Source organism: Lutra lutra, chromosome 4, assembly GCF_902655055.1.
Source record: "Lutra lutra chromosome 4, mLutLut1.2, whole genome shotgun sequence".
Lineage (NCBI taxonomy): Eukaryota > Metazoa > Chordata > Mammalia > Carnivora > Mustelidae > Lutra > Lutra lutra.
Window position 1 is genome coordinate 185889190 of NC_062281.1, and position 24732 is coordinate 185913921.

A 24732-nucleotide genomic window follows, 5' to 3' on the forward strand; every position below is an offset into this window, starting at 1 on the left:
TCATCCCCATTTTACAGATACAGAAACTGAGGCTTAGAGGTCACACACTTAGTCAGAGGTGGGGCCAGATCACTTGGACTCCAGCATCACACTCCTCCATCCTGTGGGTCAGCAAGAGAAGGGCCATGCCTCCCACAAGTGCCAGCGCCTCCGAGGCTTTTAATGGGACTGTTCCCTTCTGTCCCCCCCCCCACACCCCAGATCCCGGGACAAGTTTGTGGTCCGATTCCTCTCTTGGATGAAAATCCAGGCTCTGAGCCCACATCTCCCAACCCGAACCACGTGCCCTGTCCCCTGGGGAAGGGTGGGTGCTTCTGACCTCATCCCACCCGTGGGACACTGTCCAAGCCCTGCTCTGGAGAGGCAACTCCGTCATCTGGCCTGTCAATGCAGGCAGGGCCAGAGAGAGCAGGAAAGACTGCTTCCTGCCCTGCGGACACCCTCGCCGACCTTATCACCGGAAGTCCTGGTGCCAAACCTGGCCTGTCCTCGCAGGAGCTCGGTCAATGTGGAATCAACCCACAGAGAAGGGATGTGAGGTGTGAAAAAGCAATTTACAGTACAAGGCGTGTCCGCAGACATGCGCCGAGCATGGCGGTGTCAATCAGCAGCAGTTCAGGGTGGTAGGTGCTGGGCAGGGGGAGGCTGGAGGACACCGGGAGAGGCCTGGGTTTGAATCCCTGCTCTACCCTGAGCCGATTTAGTCACACATTTATTGGACAGTCATGTGCCGGGTACAGGTGCTAGCACAGTAGACGAGTGACTTGGTCTCTGCCCGTGGACAGTGTGTAACCTGGTGGGAGAGGCCAGCAGGGAAGGAGTGAGCCTCCAGGGTCGTCGCAAGAAGAGTACCCACACCCACTACCCCCTCCTCGCATAGCTGCCACCTCTGCTTGGGTCCTTAGGGCCAGGGGAGGGGGGAGAAGCAGCAGAGAGGATCTGGGGGCCAGGACATGAGAGTGGGGAGCTCAGGGGCCTCTGTTTCCCCCTTTTGTTGAGTGAAGGGAACAGCCTTTCTGCAAGGTGGTTTCCCCTCCTCCCCTAGTGGGCTTGGGCCTGACAGCAGCCAAGGGCTAAGGGGGGGGGGGGGGCAGGGAGAGCTGTGCTGGCCCCCAGGGCCCACAGGGCTCCAGGTAACAGAAGTCCCTGCTATTCTGTAATAGACCCTGGAGAGGGGGTGGCGGATACTCATTCATTCATTCATTCATTCATTCATTCCTTTGACAAACCAGTGCCAGGGAACAAAGGATGCATGGAACATAGAGTTTCTCTCTAATAGGCTTCGGAGTTTAAGGGACAGGCAGTTGTGGGTGCATGACTGGGGGGCAAGGAGATCCTATGTCCTCCCAGCCAGAGCTGCCACCTCAGGCCGAGGCTCCCCTGGTGAGGCAGGGCAAAGGTCTGCCCCAGAGGCAGGGGCCAGCACTGTCCCCCACCCCAGCCAGTCTGCCCCAGGAGAACTGAGGGCATATTCATTCATTCCATTAATGTTTACTGAACAGCAGCTCTGAGCCTGGCACTGTGCCTAATGAGCATAAACAAGAGATGGGCAAGAACAGACTTTATGGCTGTCTTCAAGTAGCCCCCAAGCTCCCGTGGGAGAGGAGCAGAATTCAAATGGCCACGGACAAAGGGCAATGGGACAGCTATGAGTCGCAAAGCAGAAGGTGCTTAGGGGCCGAACAGGGAGAAAAGGAAGGCTCCTCTGAGGAAGGGAGGGTTAGGTCTATCCCCTGAAGGAGGGGGGACCTCATCAGTGTTGCAGGAGGAAGAAACAGCTTGTGCAAGTGTCCTGGGGCAGGCAGAGGAAAGGGTTTAGGGAGAGAAGCGCAAAAGGCCATGTGGCTGCTGGGAGACCAGGCAGGGAATGAGGAGGAAGAGCCAGAGAAGATGAAGGGTGGGGTCCTGGGGGTAGGCGGTCACAGGCAAGTTTAGCTTTTCCCTCAGATACCCTGGGAAGCCAGCGAAAGGCTCTAAGTAGAAGGGGGCCAGCGTCTGCGGTGGGTCAGGGAGGGCAGGGCCCATTTGAGAAGGCCTAGATTAGAGGTTATTACAGAGTCCAAGCAAGAGCTAATGGTGGCTTCCACCACAGTTGGGACCAGTGCGCAGGATTAGTGGCTGGGTGCAGGGCTGGGTGCAGGGCTGGGTGCTGGGCTGGGTGCTGGGTTGGGTGCTGGGCTGGGCGCAGGAGCGGGGAGCAAGGAACCCTGAGGGATTTGAAGGATGCTGGACCTCTGCCCAGAGGGGGACCTCTTGGAGAACCAGGCCTGGGGAAGGGTCAGGAGAGATGAATTTGGACTTGGATCTTCCTTGGATCCTTGTTGCTTTGGGGACATTCCTGGGGCCAGGCCTGGTAGCCTGTGGTCCATGCACAGACCTCAGTGCTGGTTCTCAAAGCCAGCCCCACCCTGGAGCTGGCTGGGGAGACCCAGAAGGCACAACCAGAGAGGCAGTAGGGAAAGCAGGTCAGGAAGGCTGTCCTGGAAGCGAGGAGAAGCCAGAGGGGAGAGCTGCGTGGCTGTGGGTGAATCCCCTTTAGGGGACTCAGTTTCCTCCGCTGTGAAATGTGGTAACACGTCCTCCAAAACCCACCTCACACCAGACCCCAGCCCAGACGTGGCGAGGAGATGGGGGAGATGGGGGAGACGTTCTGCTCACGTGAATTCTGAGCTGATGTGAGGGTGGCAGCCGGGGGCGCCTCCCCCAGGGCCGCCCCAGAAGCGGACTGGAGCCCCGCAGGCGCGAAAGGCGGACGGAGCTCGCGTTAGGACCCAGCGGCTCCGGGGTTGGAGGGCGGGCGCCGAGCCGTCGGGGGCCCGGAGGGGGGCTCGGAGAGGGCGGAGGGGCGGCTCCGCGGGCGGACTCGGAGCCGGCGGCGGAGTGACCCGACCAGGTAGGCGCAGGCCTGGCGCCGGGAGCGGCGGGGGCCACTAAGGGGACCCCTTGAGGGTGTGCTGTGTTGGGGGGCTCCTCAGGACCCCGGGCCTGGGACCGGCTGCCAGGTTTCCTGAACCCAGGGCCGTCTGAGCAGATGCTAAGAGGGCACTTAGGGGGTTTGGAGTCGCTTGGAGGGGGGCCCGAGTTTGGGGAAGTTTGGGGGGAGCCCGAGTTGGGGCGTCGGGGCGTGGGAGTGGCTCTCCTTTGCCCCGGGAGGCTGAACTGCCACGGTAGGGTGGGGGCGTCGGCCGGAGCCGCTGGGCCACAGCCAAGGAGAGACAAAGGGACACCCGAGACCCGGAGGGCGCGGGGAGCCTACGTACCAGCTCGGGGCTGATTGTTCCCAGCTGTGCGCGGCCACATCTGGTCCCACCAACACCCCTCCCCGCCACTCCGCAACCAGCCTCCTCCCTACCCGGGGAGCATGGGGTGGAGGGGGCTCTGAGGAGGCCCCGCTCATCCCCTCCTGCCCACTGTCGCATGGGGTGGGCTCCCCAGAAGGGGAAGGGGCCTCTCCCACACCCCAAAATCCATAGTCTAGACAGAGTTGCTTGGAGATATGTTCCCCCCAAGAGGAAGGAGGATCCCTTACTCCCACACCCTTTGCCCCGGGGTTGGGGGGTCCCCGCAATAATAAGCCTGGGCCTGAGTGTCAGACCTTCCCCGGGAAGGAGAGTCCATGCAGGAGGCTGAGAGGCCTAGGAGGGGTTTGGGGGACAGACAGCCCCACCCCACTTCTAAAGCCTCTTAGGCCCCAGCTCCAACTGGCCTGGCTGCCACCAGTCCGTGGGGACGATGAGGGGATAGTGAGGCCTTGTGGGGAGTGACCAGGAAAGAGCTCCAGGTATTTCGGTCCCGCCTACCATGAGAGGCCAAGGGTTTTCAGAACAGGACTATAGGGAACCAGAGTACCCTGCCTCTGGGGCCGCTTGAGTTATGGGTCTCATCTCCTCCTCCCCACCCCACCCCACCCCACCCCAGTAAGGAAGGGGGTGGCGAGTGTATGAGCCAGGCTGGGGGTCCCAGAAGGCTCAGGATTGGGAGGGAAGAGGGACCAATGCCCACGTTTCCTTCCCTCTCCCTAGATGCCCTGGGGCAGGCAGGTGTCCAGTTAGCTGTCTGGAAGAACTCTCTTTGCTGTGGTGGGAGGGGCCCTCCTGGATGGGGGAGCCCTGGGCTGTCGCCCAGCACTGCTGGAGAAGGATGACAGTCCAGTCCGGAGACTGCCTCCCACTGAGCCGGGACGGCACATGGGGAACCGTGGACCCTGCCAAGCCCACGGTGTGGCCAGACACTGCCGTTCCTGAACTTTAAGAACCAGGGGAAGGCTAAGGACCACTTAGGACCCGCACAACACTTGTCATACTGTGCTGGGGGCTCAGAACCCCTGGGCTGGGTGACATCACGGTCCCTTCAGCGCTGCCCTTCCAGGATCCAGAGAAACTCCCCTCAGACTCCACCCTAAGTGCTTCCTGCCGCTTCAGACAAAATAGACCTTAGTCTCGTGAGTCTGTGATGTAGACAGCCAGGTCTTAGGAGGCCCGGAGGCCTGGCAGGAGAGGAATCTTCTGGGGGTGGGAGCCCTGCCCGGGCCTGGCTGCCCTTCGGCCCCTGAGGCCCATGCATGCATGTGGTTTCCTGCAGAGCAAGACACTCAGGGCCCTCTGGCTAATTGGGAACAGGTGGTGGGTTTGGTGTATGCTGTGGAGTCCCGGCTATGATGGTGGCTGAGCGGGGCCAGGGTCCTGAAGTTGGGCCTGGGGTCAGGGGTTCACATTAGTGCGTGAGACACCAGAAGGCGCTGAGTCAGAAGACGGGGATGGCTGTAGGTTAGGAGAGTGGAGTCAGGCTAGTGGGGGACTAGAAAGTTCCCCCCGGTGAGAAGGGCAGGGTGGGTTCTATCCATTCGCAAGATCAACGCTGGAACAAGGTTGGAGGCCTTGTCCCTTGGGACCTGAACACCTGGTGGGCCACAGGGACAGCAGTTGTCCCTCCATAGGCTGCCCCCCACCACCACCCGACTCCCTGCCCTCCCTATGCCTGGCTTCTGGTCCGAGTGTCTCCTCCTCCTCCTCCTCTTCTGGGCTAGATGTGGGCGAGCAGAGGTGGGCTCCTCGGCCATGGGTGAGTGGGCCTGAACTAGAGCTTATCCCTCCTCTTCCTCTAGCTGTCCTGACACCAGCCCAGACGGCCTCGCCTCGGAGCCATGAGAGCTGCCTACCTCTTCCTGTTGTTCTTGCCTGGTGAGTGACTCCTGGGGCTGGCAGGGGGTGGGGGGCTCCCCCGGGGTGGGCGGAGGGTGGGAGTTGGCAGTGAGCCTTCATTGTGCCCTGTGGCCAGAACTCGGCTCCCTGGGTCACAGGGCCTCCTGACTCCTAGACCACAAACTAGACAGGCCAACCCCTCCCAAAGTCGGGGGCATCCCACGCCCTCATCCCAGCCCCCCCACAGAAGCAGCCGGGCTGGGGCTCTGGAGAGTGGGCACACACCCAGGCACCGGGAGCCCCTGCTTTTCTTCTAATGTACTAAGCCTCCTGGGAACTGATGTGTAAGCGGGGAGAAGCACGAAAGGTAGGGAGTCTCTAGGTCTGGGTTCTAGACCCATTTGGGACCCAACCACCCTATATCATCTTGACTGTGGAGTGACCCCCAAGGCCCTGCCAGGTCTAACATTTATTCATCTAACAGATATTTGTTGAGCTCCTACTATGTGCAAGGCACGGGCCTAGACCCTGGGGATACAGTGATGAACCAGGCAGACACATCCCTGCCTTCATTGAGGCCCATCTAGGGACGGGAAGCTGCTGTATCAAGTCCCTGTGATAAATGTCAGTGTGTCAAGTGCTATGATGGAAATAAACAGAAGAATGGGATGGAGAGGGTGGCTGGGCCAGTGAAGGTATCTTGGCAGAACTGAATTTTTAGTTGAGATCTGAAGGAAGAAAAGTTAACCAAGATTGTAGGCCTAGGGAAAGTCAAATGCAAAGACCCTGGGGCAGACAGGAGGATGCTGAGTTCCAGGAATAGTCAGGAAGCTACGATGGAGGGAACAGACCAAAAGTCAGTAAGGTGACTTGGGAACAGGGAGTGTAAGGGCTTTTATGCTTGACGAATGAGTTTGGGTGTAGAATCTTAAGGTCTTACCTGCCTGCCCTTGGGACTTCTACCTATCCTCCCCAGATGTGCCTTGGGGCCTGTGCTGTCCTTCCCTGCAGGACACCCCCTCATGCTTTGCTTCCTCATGGTAGGCCTGCTGGCTCAGGGCCAATACGACCTAGACCCACTGCCTCCGTTCCCAGGCCACGTCCAGTACACCCACTACAGTGACCAGATAGGTAAGGGCCTTGCCCTCTCCGGGTCTCCCCACACCCTGCCAGGGTGTACCTGACTCAGCTGGGGACCCGGTGGGAAGGGGGTGGGAGTCCTGGGTTTAGTTGTGACCTTCTTGGCCCCTGGGACTGAGAGCTTGACCAACCCCCGACAATTCCATATTTGTCTTTGTTCTCAGAAAACGCGGACTACTATGATTATCAAGGTAAAGGCAGGGCATAGAGCGGGGCAGGTCAGGTGGGTGGGCAGCTGGGTAGGGATTGGAGAGAAAGGAGTGGACCCTCTGATCGTCCCCCATCTCAGAGATGACTCCCCGGCCCCCTGCGGAGCAGTTCCAGTTCCAGTCCCAGCAGCAAGTCCAACAGGAAGTCATCGGGGTCCCCACCGTAGGTAGGCTGCCAGCTCCTGTCAGCCGTGGGAGGGGCGGGTCTGTGCTGGGCTGGGGCAGGTCCTCGGAACAGACCCCTCTCAGTGATCTCTGCCGGCCCCTCTCCCAACACCAGCTCCAGGAAACGTGGAGACAGAGCCCACGGAGCCTGGGCCTCTGGGTAAGAGCTTCCCTGACCGCAGGGGAAACGGAGGCACGGCCCCCCAAGCTGGGGTAGAGTGGGGTGCGGCGCTGGTAGGACAGAGACAGCCAGGCCTTTGGCTTTTGCCAGGTAGAGGGTAGGGTAGTGGCTTGCAGATGTGCCCCTGCTTTAGGCCAGCAACTCCAGGGCCCCTCGGGCAGCTCTGGGGGACCCCCTTGACCCTGGGCTTAGCCGTAGGCTCAGGAAGGGCCCTCCAACCCCAGACACCGGGAAGGGGAAGGGGGCGCTGGGTGGTGCTCATGGCAGATGATGCCAAGAGGGGAGCCAAAGCCCCAGCCAGCCAGGCGAGCCGGTGCTGCCCCCTCAAGCCTGCTTCCCCCTCAAGCCTGAGGGAGCCAGACTGTGAGCGTTGCTCTCCCCGAGCGGAGCTCAGTGTTAGGGTGTGGTCCTGCAAGTCGCCACAGCCCTGGCCCAGTGGGTGGTCGGTGTGTGCTTCTGCGACCCTGGGCGTGTGCGCGTGGTTGGGTTTGAGCTTACAGGCTTCCAAGTGTGGTTGCAAATCTGTGCCCGTATAAATACATTGTATAAAACCCGGCGGCCCCTGGGGGCTCAGCCGTGCTGTCTGTGCAGCTGTGCATGCCCCTGTGTGTGTGCGTCCCAGGCCAGAGGGCGCAGGGTGGACCTAGACCCCCATAGGACAGCCGGTCTTGGTGGGCAGTGTTGGGGGCGTGCCCCAGCACGGGGCCCCAGGCTGCAGCCGCTCGTCTGATCCCGCCCCTCACCCAGACTGCCGGGAGGAGCAGTACCCGTGCACCCGCCTCTACTCCATCCACAAGCCCTGTAAACAGTGTCTCAACGAGGTCTGCTTCTACAGGTGAGCACACGCAGGGCAGTGGGGCGGGGAGGCAGCCGGGGCGCAGAGCGGGCAGCAGCACCCAGCCGAGGTGGGACCTGAGGGAAGCACAAATCCTGAAGTTGAACTCGACTCTGGTTGAGCTCTGACCTCGGGGTCAGGATGCGCAGGCTCCCCCAGTGGGGCTGGGTGACGGTGGGGTGACACCACCGTCCCGGCTCCGTGTCCCCAGCCTCCGCCGCGTGTACGTGGTCAACAGGGAGATCTGTGTCCGCACGGTCTGTGCCCATGAGGAGCTCCTTCGAGGTAGGAAGGCCTGCCCCCCTAGACCCCTCCCCGCTCCGCCCCCCGTGGTTATGAAGCACGTGTTCTGTGCCAGGGGTCACTGCTGGGGGACCCTGAGCTCCCTCCTGGCTGCTTAACCTTGGAACGTTCTCTGCCATGGGGTGGGGGAGGGGCAGTGGTTTTCCAACACCCAGCCTCACCCTGACCCCAGCTCTTTGCCCCCACCGCAGCTGACCTGTGTCGGGACAAGTTCTCCAAGTGCGGGGTCATGGCCAGCAGTGGCCTGTGTCAGTCCGTGGCGGCCTCCTGTGCCAGGAGCTGCGGGGGCTGCTAGGACGGAGCTGGCAACCCCGCGCCCTGGACCGTCCTCGGATCCGGGGTCCTCAGGCCCTGCCTGACCTGGTGCTGTTCTCCCCAGCCTCACATTCCTTTTATTCTGTAAAAAGTTAGTGGACTGTGGCCCCGGGGATTCGTCTCAGGCCCTTCTCCCAGCCTGTGGCCATCCCTGGAACACAAGGCAGGGGGCTCCCCATTGTCCAGTGTTTGCCCCCAGATGAGGGGCATCCCAGGTCTCTCGGTGGGACCGGGGCCTCTGATGTGCCTTTTCAGTCCTTGTGAGGACAGTCCCCTGGCCCCTCAGCCCCTCGAGGCAGGCTATGCCCCTCACCCCAGCTGGTCTGCTTGGGTTTCCTACAGTTCCCGGGCATAGACCACCTTTGTTTTATATAAAATTAAAATTGTTTTTACAAAAGATTCGGTCATTTTTTGGTTGGGAGGACAGGGCAGGTGGCCAGCTACCTCCAACACTGCTTGTCCTCATTGAGAGGCTGCCTGGCCCCCTGGGCCAAGGGATCGTTTGGGTGACCTGTGGCCTTGCCTCTGCGGTCCCAGTCCTGCCTCCTTGATCACCGGCTTCAGCGGACCTACCCAGAAAGATGGACTGTGACAACCTCCCCACCCAGGGTCTGCGGGTCATTGCGGGGAGGGGGAGATATTGCGGGGAGGGGGATACAGCTTCTTTATTGTCCAGGCTGCTTGGTGAGGGTGTGAGTTCCTGTCATCAGAGGGATACAAGCCCAGACCGGAAGCTGCCCACATGTAGGCATAAAGGTACGTCTAGGATATAAAGCAGGAGGTCAAGGTAGGTGGACTCAGACCCACCTTTGGGCGGGGAAGGCTGATGGTCAGAGGGTAGAAGTAGGCCAAGGCCTTAGAATGCCTCCCTCTGACCAGCACACGAGGACCGGGCTCCCCCTGTCTGACTAGCACACCCTCCCAACAGGCCTGCGTGGTGGGGCCTGGTAATGTCTCTAACAGACAGAAGCCCAGGGGCATCAGTGACCCACCCAGGGTCCACAGCTGGAGGTGGCAGAGCTGGGGCAGAGCCTGACTCCACTGGACTCCAGGGAGGAGAGGAATGTCTCCTCGCCAACACTGAGTGCCTTGCACACGAACCTCCTCACGACACCCCTGCAAGGTGTGTGCCCATTTTACACACAAGCAAACCGAGCCTCCAAGAGGTTGTGCGGCTTCGCCAGGCTCACTCGGTGGAGCCAGGACAAGACCCTATGGTCTCTCCCAGGCCTGCACTGTCTGGACCGCCTGCCTGTGTCCAGAGGGGGACCCCGTCCTGAGGAGGGGCCAGAGCGCTGTGGCTGGAAGGAGTGCAGTTTGAGTCACAGCCGCATTTGTTGCCTGGGACGCGTGGCATAGGACCTCGGAGCCCTCCCCAGGCCAACAGCCTGGGAGGCTGGGAAGTGCCACCGCCCTTCTCAAGCCTCCCCTCCCTGTGTACCTCTGGCCAGGGGCCTCATCCCTCCCGGCCCAGGCCCCGGTGTCCCCCTCCTGGCCCCTCCAATCTCTCAGGTGCAGAAGTGAAGAGACACATCTACACAAACCGTTTTTAGAAAATGAGGTCTCCTTGCTACAAAAAAACACAATAGTTCTGAACCATTAACACTGTAAAAAGGTATAAAAATACAGGGACTCTGAACTCTGAGGAATTTCCTGACAAACACTCCGAACTAAGGCAGAGAGAGCTCTGGAAAGCTGGGGGAGGTCCCAGGTCTCTGACTCCCAGGCTCCCCTCCTCTTTCCCATGAGCCCATGCCCCAGGGCCAGCCAAAGACAAGGGGAGAGTCTCCTTTACCCCGGGCTTCGGCTCAGCCACTCAGAGAGGCTCTCACAGGACCTGGAGACTCATCGAAGGGGAGGGACCAAACTGAGGTGGGACCCACAGGTGAGGCCACAAAGCTGTTCCTCAGAGTCCCCAGCCTTTGGCCCTCAGTGCTGCCACCTGGCTCCTCCCCACCCCCCACCAAGCTCTGGTGGCCTGGCAGGCCGGGGCCCGGGCGGACCCTGCAGATGGGGGGCTTCGGTCCTGCCCTGGCTGCAGCTGTTCTCTAGGATGCCAACCAGGAAGGGGCTCATTCCCCTGCAGGGCCAGACATGGGGGAGAAGGATGCTGAGCTCCTCCGAAACTCCTGTTCCAACTGTCCCTTCAGTGTGGACACCTGGAGAAGAAAGAGAAGATGGCGGCTCAGGCCACCAGACTAATGTCAAAGAAGGTGGGGATGGGGGGACGGGGGGTGGCTGCAGCCAGGGCCCCACAAGGGACCCAATCCTGCCTATTTCAGGAAAAAATGGGTCTCCTGAAGCACCAGGCTGCTTCCTTCCCCTCCCATTCCGTCTCACATGGCAGCTGGCTCTCTTCTGACCGATCCTCGCATCTCCTCAGGGGCCACCTGTCCCCACTTGCATCATTAAGGCAGTCCTGGTACTAGCCCGACTCAGGGAACCCATGACCCAGGCCTGGCCTACCCATGCACAGGTCGGTTGGGGACAGCTGGGAAGAGATCTGGGACCCAGGCTGGTTAGTCAGCATCATCCCTGGGACTTCTGCTGTTGCTCTCAGGAAAAAGGTCCCCTTTTCTCTATGGTGGGTTGTTGGGATGACCTAGGCTGGGGCTGCTCATGCCACCTGTGCCAGCCAGGGGACAGCCATGAGGACAGGAGAGCCACAGCAGGGGGCCGGAGTTCCAGTGACATCACTTGGGCCCGTGTCCGGCCATGACGGATACCAGCGTGGGTCCCCGATCATACCAGCGACTGCTTCTACCCGAGGTCAGGGCCAGCCCTCTGCGGCTCCTCCCTCTCCTCCCCGCTTCCACATCACGGGGAGGGGCCCGAGTACCTGCTCCTCCAGGCCCCGCACCCGCTGCCGGTGGGCCCGCTCCCGCGCCTCCAGCGTGCGCTCTGTCTGCACCTGGGCACTGCGCAGGCGCTCCACCTCCTGCTGCAGCTCCCGCTGCTGCTGCTCCTCGGCCTCCAGCCGGGAGGGGCTCTGGGCCTCCAGGGCCGCCACCTGGGCCTGTGGGAGCGGCAGCTGGTCAGGGGTCTGGCCCTGTGCACGTGTGCGCGTGTGCCGTGTGCGCGTGCAAGGGGATGTCAGGCACCTCCCGGAGCCTAAAGGCCCCTCGGGGCAAAGTCAGTGCAGGCAGGGGTGCAGGAGAAACCCTTGTCTGGCTCCCGTGTTCCTGGCCCACCTGGTCTGCAGATCTTGTGCTAGGGTACCTAGTGAGCCCCGCTGACAGGCGCACCCATGCGCGCGCGCACAGATGTAGTCAGAGACCCACACGCACACAGAGACACAAAAGCAAGCACATAAACACTTACCGTGTTCACATGGATGCACGCATATGTGCAAAGCCCAACACTCCTACATACATCTACAGACAGGAAGACATCTGTACAGAAAGACACACACACACACGTAAAACACATTCCTAATACTTGCACTTGCCATGTCCATGCACAAGACTCAGGAGACATGCACGAGAATACTCCCAGGCACACTCACACCTCTACATGCCCAGAGCGCACACACAGGCTCACATACTAACTGGCATGTCTTTTCTCTCCACGCTGGGAGGACCCCTCCCTCCGGGCCCTGGCTCTGGGCTGCCCCCTCCAAGGGTCCAGACTTAGGGGGTTATGGAGGCTGAGGAGCCTGGACCGGCTGAGCCATCAGCAGCTCCTGGGCTGGTTGGGCACTCAGGCCGAGGGCAGGGTGGGAGGTGGGGCCCGGCTCCAGGGCTCGGGAGAGAGAGGGTGGCCAGGGGCTGAACCTCCAGCAGCTGGATCTGCTTCTGGGCCTCAGCCAGCTCCAGCTCGGCCCCCGTGAGCGTGCGGTCCAGGCGGCCCCTCTCTGCATTCAGCCGCACTGTGTCCTCGTGGCTGCGAAGCTTCTCGCGCTCCACCTGCACAGGGAGAGCAGGAGGGCATCAGGAGGCTCCGGGAAGGAGGGAGGGAGGTCCCACGAAGAGAGGTCAGGTTAGAGGCAGCAAGACCAGGGGCCGGGGTCAGGGGGCACACAGCCAAAATCAACCCCGGCTAGGACCCAGAGGAAGGCAGGGGAGGGCCCCGGAGGCTCAGCCCACCTTGTCCAGCATCCTCTTGAGGGCCAGGCGGTCCTTCTCCAGCCTCAGCGCTGACCGCTCCACCTCCCGCTTCTCAACCTCTAGCTGGCCGAGGGCGCCCTGCAGGCTGTCCAGGCGCTCCTGCAGCAGCCGCCGCTCGTCCCGCAGCTTCTGGACCGTGTGCAGGGCCGCAGCCTCAGCCTCCTGGCGCTGCCGCAGCACCTGAAACAGCCGGCAAGCCGCCAGTGGGGCCAAGCCTCCCGAAGCCCGTCAGACAGCTATCAGCTGAGGCCGCCTCTCCGGGCCTCAGCTTCTGCATCTGTGTAATGGGGGCAGGGTCTGAAGGAACCATGCTTCTCCATGGGAGGCCGAGCCAAGATCAGGGATGAGGTGGGGATAAAGAAGGTCCCACTCCATCCGGAGGGCTTCAGCATCCTGGGGACAGAGGGGCCCATCGCGGCCCTCACCTCCTGGAGCTGTTGCAGCTGGCCCTCCGCCTCCGCCCGCCGCAGCTCCAGGTCCGCCAGCTCGCCCCGCATCGTCTGCACCTGCTCGGCCAGTGAGCTGCTCTGCTTGCGTGCCTCGGATAACGCCTGACGGGCGGCTTCCAGCCGTTCCTGGGGGACAGGGGCTGGTGGTACCAGGAGGGAGCAAAGGCTCCCCTCTACTCTGTACCTCTGGGTCAGGGTCACAGCCCATAAAACAGCTCCAAAATCTTATCTGGAGGGCAAGGCAGATGGCAGCCCTGGCCCATGGACTGACATAAGGCGGGGATCCCTCAGACCCCAGCTCTGTCCTATCAACCCTGCCTCTGGGTCCCTGTAAGCCTCAATGAGTAGACTTATTCTCTTACTGCCCCCCAACCCCCCTCCAAGCTTCACTGACTGGCTCCCTAGGGTTCCCAACTGATGGCCCCAGTGGCTGGCTCTCTGTCAGGGTCCCTCCAAGCCTGCCCTTGATGGCAAACTCTCACTGAGCCCACCCTGAGCCAGGCCCCGGAATCCATACTTGGAGCACTTGGCGGTCATGTTCGCAGGCAGTGAGGGCCTTCTGCAGGTGCAGATTCTTGTCCTGGGTGCTGGTAAGGCTGGCATTATTCTGGGCCAAGGCTTCGGTCAGGCCCTGCACCTTGTCCCGCAAGGCCCCCTCGCTCTCCTCCACCTTGACCAGAGCCCCACTCAGCCGATCCACTGTCAGCTGCAGGGTCCCTGCCTTCACCTCACTGTCTGCCACCTGGCAGGAGGACAGAGGACGGTAAGGTGGCTCTGCTCTCACCAGGGCCTCCAGCAAGGAGGCTGAACCCAAGCCAAGCCCCTCCCACTCTGCCTCGGCCTTCATCACTGATGCTCATTGTTTCCATGTGCTCCCGCTGGCTTAGCCCACTGCAACCAGGGCCCTGGCTCACTGCTGCTTAACGTCCCTCACCTGGAGTGCCACCCACCTGCTTGTCTCAGACCCCATGGTCTCCTCCCTGCTATAGAAGAGAGAAAATAACCACCACAGCCTCCACAACCTGGAAATGTTCTGAGTTCTTGACTTTGGCAGGTGACCATGCAGGGCTAGCAGAGTTCCTGAACATTCTAGAGCTGAGCTTCCTGGCAGCCAAGGCAAAAAGGGATACAAGTGGAATCTACATCTCTAACTTGTCCCACCTACTTCCTAGGTGGGAAGCAGACTTCCTAGACTCTGTTGTGAGAGTCTCACACTCTAATTTTGTCTGTTTCTTATTAGCTATGTTGACCTTGGGTGATGAGGTCACCTCTGAACCCCTGTCTGTCCGTCCATGAAATGAGGATGACGCTTGCCTCACAGGGCTGTTAGGAGTATTATGTGGTCCCTGTGAAGCACCTGGCGCTGGGCGTGCGGACGAGAAGCCTCCAGGCGGAGGTGGGGACCCACCTGTCTCTGCAGGGAGTCTACCCGGTCCTGCAGGGCCTGGGCCTGGGCCTCACGGTCACTCAGGCCCAGGCGGCTGCGCTGCAGCTCCCCCTCCAGTGAGCGCCGCTGCAGCTCCAGCTTGATGGTGCGGCTCTCAGAGGCGTCCAGCACCTCCTTCAGGCGTCGCTTGTCGCTCTCCAGCTTCACCTCGTTGGCCTTCATCTTGCTGATCTTCTCCTGGGGGTACGGAGGGGTCAGGCCCCGGCTGCCCGGCCGCCCCACACCCCCCATCCCCTCAGGACCCGCAGGAGAAAGTGCAGAGCAGCCTTGAGGTGGCTGGTCCAACCACTCCGTGTGTGACCTGGGGCCAGCCTGTGACCCTCCTGAGGCCTCAGTCAACCCACATGTTTGCAGGATGCGTTGACCTGAGAATCTCAGAGCATGTTCTGGTTTGGGCTGAGTGTACCAGGCTTTGTGATCCAAAATTCTCTTTTTCCGCTCTGTGGCCCTATTTCAAATATGTATAGTGGGAGACTGCACTGCCTGGGGAGGGGTACCACAAGGTATTCACAGAGCCCTGGGGAGGACGGAGGGAGGGTAAAAATGCAGATTCCAGGGCGACCCTGCTCTGCTGCCTCACTCCCCAGAGGCAGGCCCAGAAGCTGCAACTGTGGGATCTGAGCAGAGCCGGGTAGGAGCCCTGGGCCCCACCTGGTTTTAGGGGATGGTGTTCTTCCCCTCACTTGGGTTCAGACAATAAAGGAAACTTGAGAAGTGGGGACAGGACAGGAAGACAGATGGGGGCCCTTCCATTGCCATTCCCATCCCATTACATCCGATACAACCCTGCCCTGTGCCCGGCCCCTCTGCCGCCGTGCTCAGAGCCCCAATGCAGCCATGTCTGGGCCCGGCAGCCCCACGCTGGCCCCTGCCCAGCTTTGTTCCTGGCCTCCTCCTGCGGCCCCTGTGGCTGGGCCCGAGGCCAGAGCTGGAACCGCAGACATAACAATCCAGCTCAAACTTGACCTGGAGCCAGAGGCAGGGGGTGGGCTGTGGGGGCAAGGCTGGAGGGCTAGGGAGTGAGGGGGGAAGGAACGAGGGGATCTGTGGCTGTGAGAAAGGCTCAAGGCTTTGGTGGCCTGGACCGTCACTACCAGGGCCAGGGCGTCCTGCCCCAGACAGACAGACACACACACACGTACACACTTGTATGGCTATACAGAGGAAAAAGAAATGGTCCCCCGAACACCATACGTTATTTCCATCTCCAGGAGACAATGGCTGCTCTCCCCCATTTACAGAGGAAGAAAGTAAGAGTGGGCAGGGCAAGCTGCCGAACCAGGACTAGAATCCAGGCTTTTCTCCATTGGGCTCAAAAGCCCAGGACTTTTCTTCTACAGCCTAGGGACCCTGGGGAGGAAGGGGAGTGTGGAAGCTGAACGTGCTTCTGGGCGGAGTCCCAGGCTGGTCACGTTCACGGGCACCGGGCCCCAGGCTGACAGCAACAGAGAGGCACAGTAGGACCCACAGCCGCAGCAGAAGCGCACACGGACTGCCCCTGCCCCTGTGGCCCTCGGCTCCTGCCTACCTGGCTGGCCCGGAGCTCACTCTCCGTAGCCTGCAGGCTCCTCTCCAGGGCAGCCACCTGGTCCAGGGCGGCCCGGCGCTCCCGCTCGCTGCGCCGCACACTCTCCTCCTGCTCCGCCAGCTGCGCCTGTGCCCCGCTCAGCCGGCCGTCCACACCTCGCCGGGCTGCGGACCCCCAGCCCCGTCAGGCCCGGCCTGGCCGCCAGACACCTGGCCTGCCCGCCCCCCAACCCACCACAGGGCCCTCAGGGGTCTGCCAGTCTGGACACATGGAGTGGGGCTGACCAAAGCCAGTGGGGCCCCCCAAAGGAGACAGGTCCCCAACTCAGGTCACGATGGCTAGGGCTGGGACGCAGGAGCGGTTCGGGCCAATCCCACAGGTCCCACTGTGGCTGCTAAGAGCAGAGAGAGCAGAGCAAGGACCCAGGGGTGGATACTCACCTTCTTCACTCTCGGCCACAGCCTTCTGCAGCTGCCTCACCCGTGACGTCGCGTTGTCCCTCTCGGCCTCCATCTCGGCCAGCTGGCGACTCAGGGTGCTCATCTGGGCCCGAAGCTCGTCCTGAGGCCCCAGAGTCCGGGGGAAGGGAAGACCTCGGTTCTGACAACCCAAAGCATCCCGGAGGACCCTGGGCACCCGGTTCCCTCTCCAGCCGCTCACACCCAGCCTCACCCGTTGTCTCTGCGCACTCCGTAGCTCCTGCAGGAAATCCCGGAGGGCCCCCCGCACCGCCTCAGGGTCCAGGTCTGGGGATGCTGGGGAGGTGGCAGGTCCTGGGGATGGTGGCTCAGACCCAGGGCTACGTTCCAAGGGGCTGGGGCTGTAGAACCCTTCACCACTTCCTAGGGGAGGAGGCACGCTTAGCGGTGAGGGAGCCCTGGCCTCTCCTGCCTGGAAGGGCCCTGCGGGCTCTGTGTGCACCGCCTCACTCACCTTGCCGCACCCAGCAGCTCACATGAGCTCCCTGCACTATGCTGGGGCTCTCCCCCTTTTGCAGAACCCTTCCCAGCCCCCACGGCCCTCAGAATAAGCCCCAACACACAGAGGTCCTGCTGCTCACAGAGGCCCTGCTGCTCACCCTAGCACAGCCCTCTCACTTTTACAAGCAGTCCATTCCACATCACCCTCAGGTCCCAAGTTCTAGAACATTCCCTCTTCCCTTCTCTCCCCCTGGCTTCTCTCTGCCTGGCCCATTCCTTTAGGCCTGCTCCCCAGAGGTGTCCCCAAGCTCAGGCTGGGTTGGGGTGAGCTCGTCACCCCCTCATAAGGCACCGAGATCTGCCTCCCCACCCAGACCAGGAGCACTGCGAGGGCTGCACCCCCAGGGCCCAGTCCAAAGGTGGACACTCCACCCCCGCACCATCTCCCTGCAGTGCAGGCACCACCTCTTCTGGCACCCTAGTCCACCTTCACGATAATTCTCTGAGAAGGACCGTCCCCCCTGCACAGGCCGGACAGGCTCAAAGCAGTTAAGGAATTTGTTGGGTCACAAAGCTGGGACGATCCCAAGCTGAGATGGGGAACCAGGTAAAGCCCTATTTCCAGGCAGAAAGATGAACTCTTGCTTTAAGAGGCGGGAGGGGCAGTGCGCACAGAGACAGGGTGGCACCTGGAGGCCAACCGCGGAACTGCAGGGCAGGGTGTCAGCCTACCGCCAGCATCCTCTTGCCTCTGTCTGCTTCCATTGATATAATAAAATTAATTTTTTTATGTTGACCTTGTTTCCAGCAAACTTACTAAAGTTTCTTATTTGTTCTAACAACTGATTGTAGCTTTCCTATATTTTCTACATAGAAAAATCATGTGATCTGTAAATAGCGGCAAGTTTGTTTCTCCCTTCCTGAACCTTACCATGGTAATTCTATGTTTCTTACCATAGTGTGCTGGCTAGGACCTCTGAGACTTCCGAAACAATATTAAATAGAAGGATTAAATGTAGTATTTGCTATAGGGTTTTGAAGATCTAGTTTATCAGTTAAGGAAATCTTTTTCTAGTTTTCCCAGAGTTTGGATCATAATTAGATGTTGTATTTTATCTAATGCTTTTTCTGCGTCTATTTTGATGGCCTAACCATCTTTAAGTGTACAGGTCAGGGGCATCAATTATATTCACATCGTCGTATGTCTATCACCACTATTTCCAAATCTTCTCCATCACCCCTATTTGGGGTTGAACTATGTCCCCCCAAAACTAATAGGTTGAAGTTCTAACCCCTGGTACCTGAGAATGTGAATTTACTTGGGAGTAGGGTTGTTGCAGATGTGATTAGTTAAGATGAGGTCCTGGTGGAGTAGGGTGGGCCCCTGATCCAGCAAGACTGGTGTCCTAATATAGAGGGGAAATCTGAAGGCAGGAGTTCTGCCGCCACATGCCTAGGAACTACAAGCAGCCAGGAGATCTGGAATAGACCCTTCCCTAGCGACTTCGGAGGGTGCACAGGCTGGACAACACCTTGATCTCAGACTTCTGGCCTCCAGAATCATGAGACACAAATTTCTGTTGCCTAAGACACTCAGTTCACGGGGGCGCCTGGGTGGCTCAGTGGGTTAAAGCCTCTGCCTTCGGCTCAGGTCATGATCCCAGGGTCCTGGGATCGAGCCCCACATGGGGCTCTCTGCTCAGCAGAGATCCTGCTTCCTCCTCTCTCTGCCTGCCTCTCTGCCTACTTGTGATCTCCGTCTGTCAAATGAATAAAATCTTAAAAAAAAAAAAAAAAAAGGCACTCAGTTCACGGTACTTTGTTTTGGCCAAGCAAACGAATGTGCACAACCTCAAACAGAAACTCGGTACCCAGTAAGCAATAACTCCCAATTCTCCCCTTCCCCCCGTGCTGGGCCCTGGGGACCCCAAATCTACTTTCTGCCTCTATGAAATGCGTCTTTTCGAAGCATTTCATATAAGCTGAATCAGACTACACTTGCCCTCTTGTAACTGGCTTCTTTCACTTAGCATAATGTCAAGACTCATCCATGTTGTAACATGTGTCAGAATGTCATTGTCTTTTTGAGAGAGAGAGAATAAGAGTGCGAGCAGTGGGGAGTGGGGCTGGCAGTGAGGGGCAGAGGGACAGAGAGAATCCCAAGCAGAGTCTGCTCAGCGCGGGGCCCGATGCAGGGCTTGATCTCGTGACCATGAGATCATGACCTGAGCTGAAGTCAAGCATCCAGTGCTTAACCGACTGAGCCACCCAGGTGTCCCTGGCATTGCTTTTTAAAGCTGAATAACGTTCCTCTGTATGGATACACCACATTTTGTTTATCCGTTCATCTGTCCGTGGAGACACTGGCCGATTCCACCCTTTGGCTACCGTGAATAATGCTGCTATGGGCGCACACTTTCCCTTTTTCAGTTGTTTGGGTTATAACCTAGGGGTGGATCTGTGGGGGCCCACGGTAATCCTAAATTTTCAGAGGAACTGCCAACTATCTTCTATGGCAGGTAAAAGTACATTCTCACTAGCAACGTCTTTGATACCTTTGTCCTTAGGGATTCGGAGCCCTTACTACCACCCAGAACATTCTCTATTTCATTTATATACCGCATTTATTGTCTGCGGCTCCCATCCCTAGACTGCAAACTCTGTAAGGGCAGAAATGCCAGTCGTTCTGTCTACTGCTCCATCCAATTGTATTCAGCACATAGTAGGTGTTTAATAAATACTGAGTAACTGAATGAATGTGATCCTGGGGCTATATCTGTGCTTTTGAAGAGGCAACGACTCAGTATCCCAGAGTCAACTGCCAGCAGGGCTAAGACAGTGCTGGTTCTATTCTAGGCCCTAGGAATCAAGATTAGGTCAGGCAGAGACCAGGTGGATGCTTACACCCCCTGAAGCACAGGGCTGACATTCCCAGGGTCACTGGGAGCCAATGGGACTGGAAGGATGTCTGACGAAGTTGCTGGAAGGGCTCGTAGGCTGGGTGTGTATCTGTCTGGCTGTGATGTTGTGGCTGTGATGTCACAAGCCTAGAATGGAGGTGTGTGAAGTTAGGGGTGGGAGACTGCGGAGTTTGGGGTGCTGATGGGGAGACGGTGAGCATCGATTCTATTAGACGGAGCTTCAAAGACTCGGAGTCAGGGGCCTTAAGACGCATCACCATCGCCCCCATGAAGCAACAAAGGGAGCACGGATCAGCAAAGGGGAGGAACCTCGGCAGGCTCCCCAACCGGGAAGGAAAGTGACCTGGGGGCGGGATTGAGACTCAGCTTCCCGGAGAGGTGCAGCCCCGCCCGCAACGGACTCTCGGGTGGAGCCGAACTAGACGGGGGTGTGGCCAGAGGCGGAGACTCCAAAAGACACACCCCCAACCCCCACCTTCCCTCTGCCCTCTGCTCACCTCCAGCCGGCGCACTCCGGGCGGGAGAGCCTGGCGAGGGCACCGGGGCCGGGCTTGGGGAGCGCCCAAGGCCCAGGCCCCGGCGCAGGGCTGAGCGCAGGCCGCCCAGCTGGGCCTCGGCCGCGCGCCGCTGCGCCTCCACGCGGGCCAGCTCGGCCTCCAGGCCTTGAGCCCGACCTTCGGCCGCGCTCAGCCGCAGCCCCAGCTCCGCGGCCTCGGCCCGCGCCGCCTCCAGCTTCAGCTCCAGGCTTCGGGCGTGGTCCAGCTTCTGTTTTTCAGCGCTGCGCGCCTCCTCCAGGGAGCCCAGCAGGCCTCGCTCTCGGGCCCGGAACTCGCCCTCTTGCTCCTGCAGCTTCCTCTGGGCCCCCTGAACCTGTAACAGGCAAGGCGGAGATGTGGGGGTCAGCAGGGCCTCCCCCAACCTGGCGCCCTGCCTCCCAGGTCCAGCCTGGAGCCCACCCCCGCAAAAGCGGCTTGCACAACACCTGGTTTTGAGTGGTCCCCACCCAGGCGGGCTGTGCAGGAACAACCCTGGGAGTGTGGGAGTAAACTGCTAGAATTTGTTTTTTCTCTTCCTTCTGTGTATATGCCTTGTAATATACACAGTTTCTTAGCAATAAACTAACAGCCAGCACTTACATAGATAGGGCTTATCAGTGCCAGGCACTAAATACTTTGCAAAAAACTCCAATTACCACTGTGAATCATCCCTGTTTTACAAATGAGGAAACTGAGGCATACAGCAGTTGTATAACTTAACGGAAGGCCACACCGCTACTAAGTTGAGAGCCAGGATTCAAAGCCAGGCACACAGGCTCCACAGGCTGTTCTTTTAACTATGAGCTCATACTGCCTCTCTGTGCACATAATTTATCAATAAATCATACAATAGGGCATGTACTAAAAAATTATTTTCTGACAGAGTGCATGGTCACACACACAGCACTCTGGTTTAGGGAATAAGTCAACCTCTGACAGTCATGAGTTTCACTAGAAGCCACCATTTACGGAGGACCTTTTGAAGCCAGGACCTATGCCAGGGCCCCCATCCCACCAACAATGCTCTGAAGCACAGAGAGGTCAGGTGACTTAGTCAAGGTCAGACAGTAGATTCACTACAGGGAAACAGCCAGAAAAGAAGAACAGAAAAAGCGCAGGCTTTGGAGTCAGACAGACCTGGGTAGCAGTGTGCCTAAGCGTCTGGGTGTCTGTGTAAAATGGGACTAAGCATACCTATCTCCTGAGGCAGCTGGGAGATTCAAACCCAGTTACGTCTACAGAGCTCCCCCTCACCTCCCCACCCCTGCTACACACTTCTCGCAGTTGTTATTACTATTATACCTGGGGAAGAATTTCAAAGAGTGGGGGACAGGGACAAGTCCTAGGGAGGGATCTCTCAGAGTGACTCCAGCACTGGAGTCCCCAACTACTTCTTGCTGATGGGAGGAAGCACAGGGCACCTCAACCGTCTCCTAAGACCCTCCCCATCCACACATCCTGCGCCCATCTGAGTTACCTCCTGCCGCATGGCCTCCAAGTTGGCCTCGCCCTTCAGTAGCTTCTGTCGGAGGCCCAGGGCCTCCCGCCGGCCCTCCTTTTCTGCCCGCTCGCCCAGCGTCAGGCGATCCTGCAACTCCACCAGCTCCCGGCCCAGCCTGGCGTTCTCACTGTCCAGCATCTTCATCTGTGAGAGACAGCGGACACAGGGAGGACCTCGGACCCATTCTCAGCATCCACAACCCCTTCTAGGCCAACATATTGACAGCCTGTTCAACTCTGCCCCATACCTTGCCCGGCCCAGGCCCAGGGGACACTCAGGACCCAGTGCTCTAAGGACACAAACACCACACCACCTCAGATCCACTGGGAACCTGCCCCGGATAACTTCACCAAGCTCCAGCCATGCCTGGCACCTGGGCACTGAGGACCTCCACTGACCACCTCATCATAACCACTCACCGTGGGGAGGGGCAGACCCCTATCAGAAGAGGAACTCTGGAGGGCAGAAGGCACAGCTTGCTGGCTCCCTTTCTCTGCAGGGATGCCTGAGTTTTATGGTGTACTTGCCATGTGTCCACCCCTGTTCTAAGCACTTCAACTGTACGAACTCATTTCATCTTCACACAATTCTTTACGGGCAAGTACTAACATTATCCTTATTGAACAGACAAGAAAACTAAAGCTCAGAGAAGAGAAGCGACTTGTCCAAAGTCACACAGCCCACAAGCAGCAGACTGGGAGTCGATCTCAGACAAGCAGAATGCAGAGGTAAGTTCTAAGCCCCTATTTCCCCAGAGGAGCAGGTGGGGAGTCAGGCCTGGAGTGAAGGGAATAGAGATCATGCCGTAGCACCCGAAGCCCCCAGCAAGAGCCTGGCACACACACATGCCTTCCTTTCGGGGACTCCCATGGCTTCCCGGGACTTCCACTGAGCAGGAAGGGGGCTAAAAGGGTGGAGGGGGTGCTGGTGGGAGATGAAGAGGACTTGGTTGTCAGGCCGTGCTAGCTCTGGGCAAGGTAGAGCAGAGGAGCCCACTGGGGCCGTCGCCTGCTCTGCAAGTCTTCTGGGAAGGCCTGAGCCAGGATGGTTTTTATATTTTTAAATAGTTGGAAATGGCTTGTTTTTAAATGGCTGGAAGAAAACCAAAGAGAAACAACATTTCTTACATGTGAAAAATGATATAAAACTCAAATTTTGGTGTCCAGACACAAAGTCGGAATGGAACGCATGCCCACGCATCTCTGTGCCATGCGGGGCTGCTTTCCCGCTCCGATGGCAGAGCTGGGTGGTTACGACAGACTGTGTGGCCTGCAACGCCAGAAATATTTACTCCTGGGCTCTTGGCAAAAGATGTTTGCAGCTCCGGCTCCATCTCACTGGGTCTGTACCTTGAGGTGTTCAAGGACTGCTTTGAGATTTGGACAAGAGCTCCACGGACAAAGGTGAGTGACTACTTACACAAATGTACACACACACACACACACACACTCACTTTTGCACACAGTTTCAAGGGTTCTTACGTTGGAAAGGCTTGTTAGAGACCAAGGCCCTGGTTTTGCAGATGTGGCGGCCCAGGGTCCACAAATGGGGGGCTGCTGCTCCAGCAGCAAGAGCGCAGGGACAGTACCTGCCGCCGGAGCTCCTGCAGCTCCCTGCGGGCCTCCAGCCGGGAGCGCTCCACCTCCTGCAGCCCGGCCCGCAGCTCCTCGGCCTCCTTGCCCACGGCCACCCGTGCATCCGCGAGCAGTGCCAGCTTCTGCTCCCTCTCCTCGTTGGCGAGCTTCAGGCTGGCGTGGGGAGGCAGAGGTCAGAGGCGGCCACTGGCTCCGGGAAAAGTACAGCGTGTAGGTCTACGCAGAGGCCGCTCCCTGATCCCTCGAGTGCGTCCGGCCGGCTCTCGGCCCAGAGGTGCCCCAAGTGCTACTTGCCCACAGGGCCCCTCCTGAGCTGAGCCCTGGAGGGCCAGGGGCCAGGTCCGAGGCCACAAGAGGCAGGCCAGTGACTCCAAGGTTGGGGCTAGTCTCTGGGGTGACACCAACAGGTGGGGTCACCTTGCCTTCTGCTACCTTTCCCTTTCTTTCAGATAGGAAAATCACCTAAAACCCCCCACGCGCCCAGCTCCAGGGGCAAAGACTCCCCATCTGTGTGATTTCCCCAGAATGGAGGGGTGAAGTTAGCTTCCAGGGACGAGATCCATCGTGAAGGACTCTGGGCGGGTCCCCTCGCGTTGCCCCACCTGATCCGTTCGCTCTCAGCCTTCTTCACGGCGGCCCGCAGCTCCTCGTTGGACCGCCGCAGGGCCTCGCGCTCCTGGACGCCCTCGCTCAGGCTGCGCCGCAGCTCGTTGGCCTCCTGGCGCTGGGCCTCGCGGCCATCCTGCCCCTCGCGCACCTTGCGCTGGGCCTCCAGCAGCTCCCGCCGCAGCCCGTCCCGGGCCTCCTCCAGCAGGCGCAGCTGCGTCCGCAGCTCTTCTGCCTGGGAGGGTGGCAGGCAGTCACGGGACAGGGTACAGGCTCCGCTCCAGCTGGGACTTGGCCGAAACCAGCCCATACTCCTGTCCCTGGCCACGGGCACCTGCCGCTTCCCTCTGCAGCCACTGAGACCACATGTGTGAGATCTGATTTGGCGCAAAGCATGATGGAATTAGTGGTGTTTGGGCCTGGAATAATCAGCCCCTGCGATCTTGCAATGGAGGGACACCCAAGAGGCCTGGGACCCCCCCCCCCCAGTGCCCTGAGTCCCGCATGTACACCCCAAAGACTCCATAAATGCTTATTGCCTCCTTTCTGCATTGGCTGAAAAGTTGCTCTCACATGCGGAGACAAATCTCACACTCTTCTAGACCCCAGCAGGCTAGGCCCCAGTGGCATTCAGTGCGCTGCCCGGAAGAGGGGGGACAGCTCACCTCGCGCGCCGAGGATTCCCGCTGCCTGTCCAGGTTTCGGGCCTGTTCTTGTAGCCTCTTCGCCTCCTGGGCGTGGGCGGCAGTGGCCTCCTCCAGCTTGGCCCGCAGGTCCCGCAGCTCGGACGTCAGGGTGTTCACGGTGCTCTAGGACAGGCGGGCTCCTCAGACT

At 59.5% G+C, this 24732-nt stretch overlaps 2 protein-coding genes across 9 annotated transcripts in view; one reads left to right on the top strand and one right to left on the bottom strand.

The window, feature by feature from the left end:
* Positions 1 to 2825: 2825 nt before the first annotated feature.
* On the top strand, positions 2826 to 8681 carry MFAP2 (microfibril associated protein 2). The gene is made up of 9 exons (XM_047726610.1): positions 2826 to 2893; positions 5105 to 5180; positions 6186 to 6272; positions 6446 to 6472; positions 6571 to 6657; positions 6771 to 6815; positions 7584 to 7671; positions 7883 to 7956; positions 8166 to 8681. The coding sequence occupies exons 2-9, from the start codon at positions 5144 to 5146 to the stop codon at positions 8267 to 8269; spliced, it is 549 nt and encodes a 182-aa protein (XP_047582566.1). The 5' UTR covers positions 2826 to 2893; positions 5105 to 5143; the 3' UTR covers positions 8270 to 8681.
* A 1153-nt stretch (positions 8682 to 9834) lies between these two features.
* Positions 9835 to 24732, bottom strand: part of CROCC (ciliary rootlet coiled-coil, rootletin) — a 48432-nt gene continuing 33534 nt past the window's right edge. For all 8 annotated transcript variants that reach the window (XM_047726607.1, XM_047726605.1, XM_047726604.1 and 5 more), the window contains 15 exons: positions 24564 to 24707; positions 23895 to 24133; positions 23286 to 23445; positions 21674 to 21841; positions 20158 to 20530; positions 16492 to 16661; positions 16260 to 16380; positions 15820 to 15983; positions 14253 to 14468; positions 13362 to 13586; positions 12821 to 12970; positions 12375 to 12575; positions 12063 to 12194; positions 11129 to 11305; positions 9835 to 10448 (listed from right to left, as the gene is read on the bottom strand). In XM_047726607.1, coding sequence (XP_047582563.1) covers positions 10362 to 10448; positions 11129 to 11305; positions 12063 to 12194; positions 12375 to 12575; positions 12821 to 12970; positions 13362 to 13586; positions 14253 to 14468; positions 15820 to 15983; positions 16260 to 16380; positions 16492 to 16661; positions 20158 to 20530; positions 21674 to 21841; positions 23286 to 23445; positions 23895 to 24133; positions 24564 to 24707 — 2727 coding nt within the window. In that variant the 3' untranslated portion in view covers positions 9835 to 10361. The remainder of the gene's footprint in view (positions 10449 to 11128; positions 11306 to 12062; positions 12195 to 12374; positions 12576 to 12820; positions 12971 to 13361; positions 13587 to 14252; positions 14469 to 15819; positions 15984 to 16259; positions 16381 to 16491; positions 16662 to 20157; positions 20531 to 21673; positions 21842 to 23285; positions 23446 to 23894; positions 24134 to 24563; positions 24708 to 24732) is intronic.

Excerpts from the sequence above, each read along its gene's own strand:
- MFAP2 (XM_047726610.1), top strand. The coding sequence starts at position 5,144 with ATGAGAGCTGCCTACCTCTTCCTGTTGTTCTTGCCTG. Across the intron at positions 6,816-7,583 it reads CACGGAGCCTGGGCCTCTGG|ACTGCCGGGAGGAGCAGTAC; the intron begins GTAAGAGCTTCC and ends CCCCTCACCCAG. Across the intron at positions 7,672-7,882 it reads AACGAGGTCTGCTTCTACAG|CCTCCGCCGCGTGTACGTGG; the intron begins GTGAGCACACGC and ends CCGTGTCCCCAG.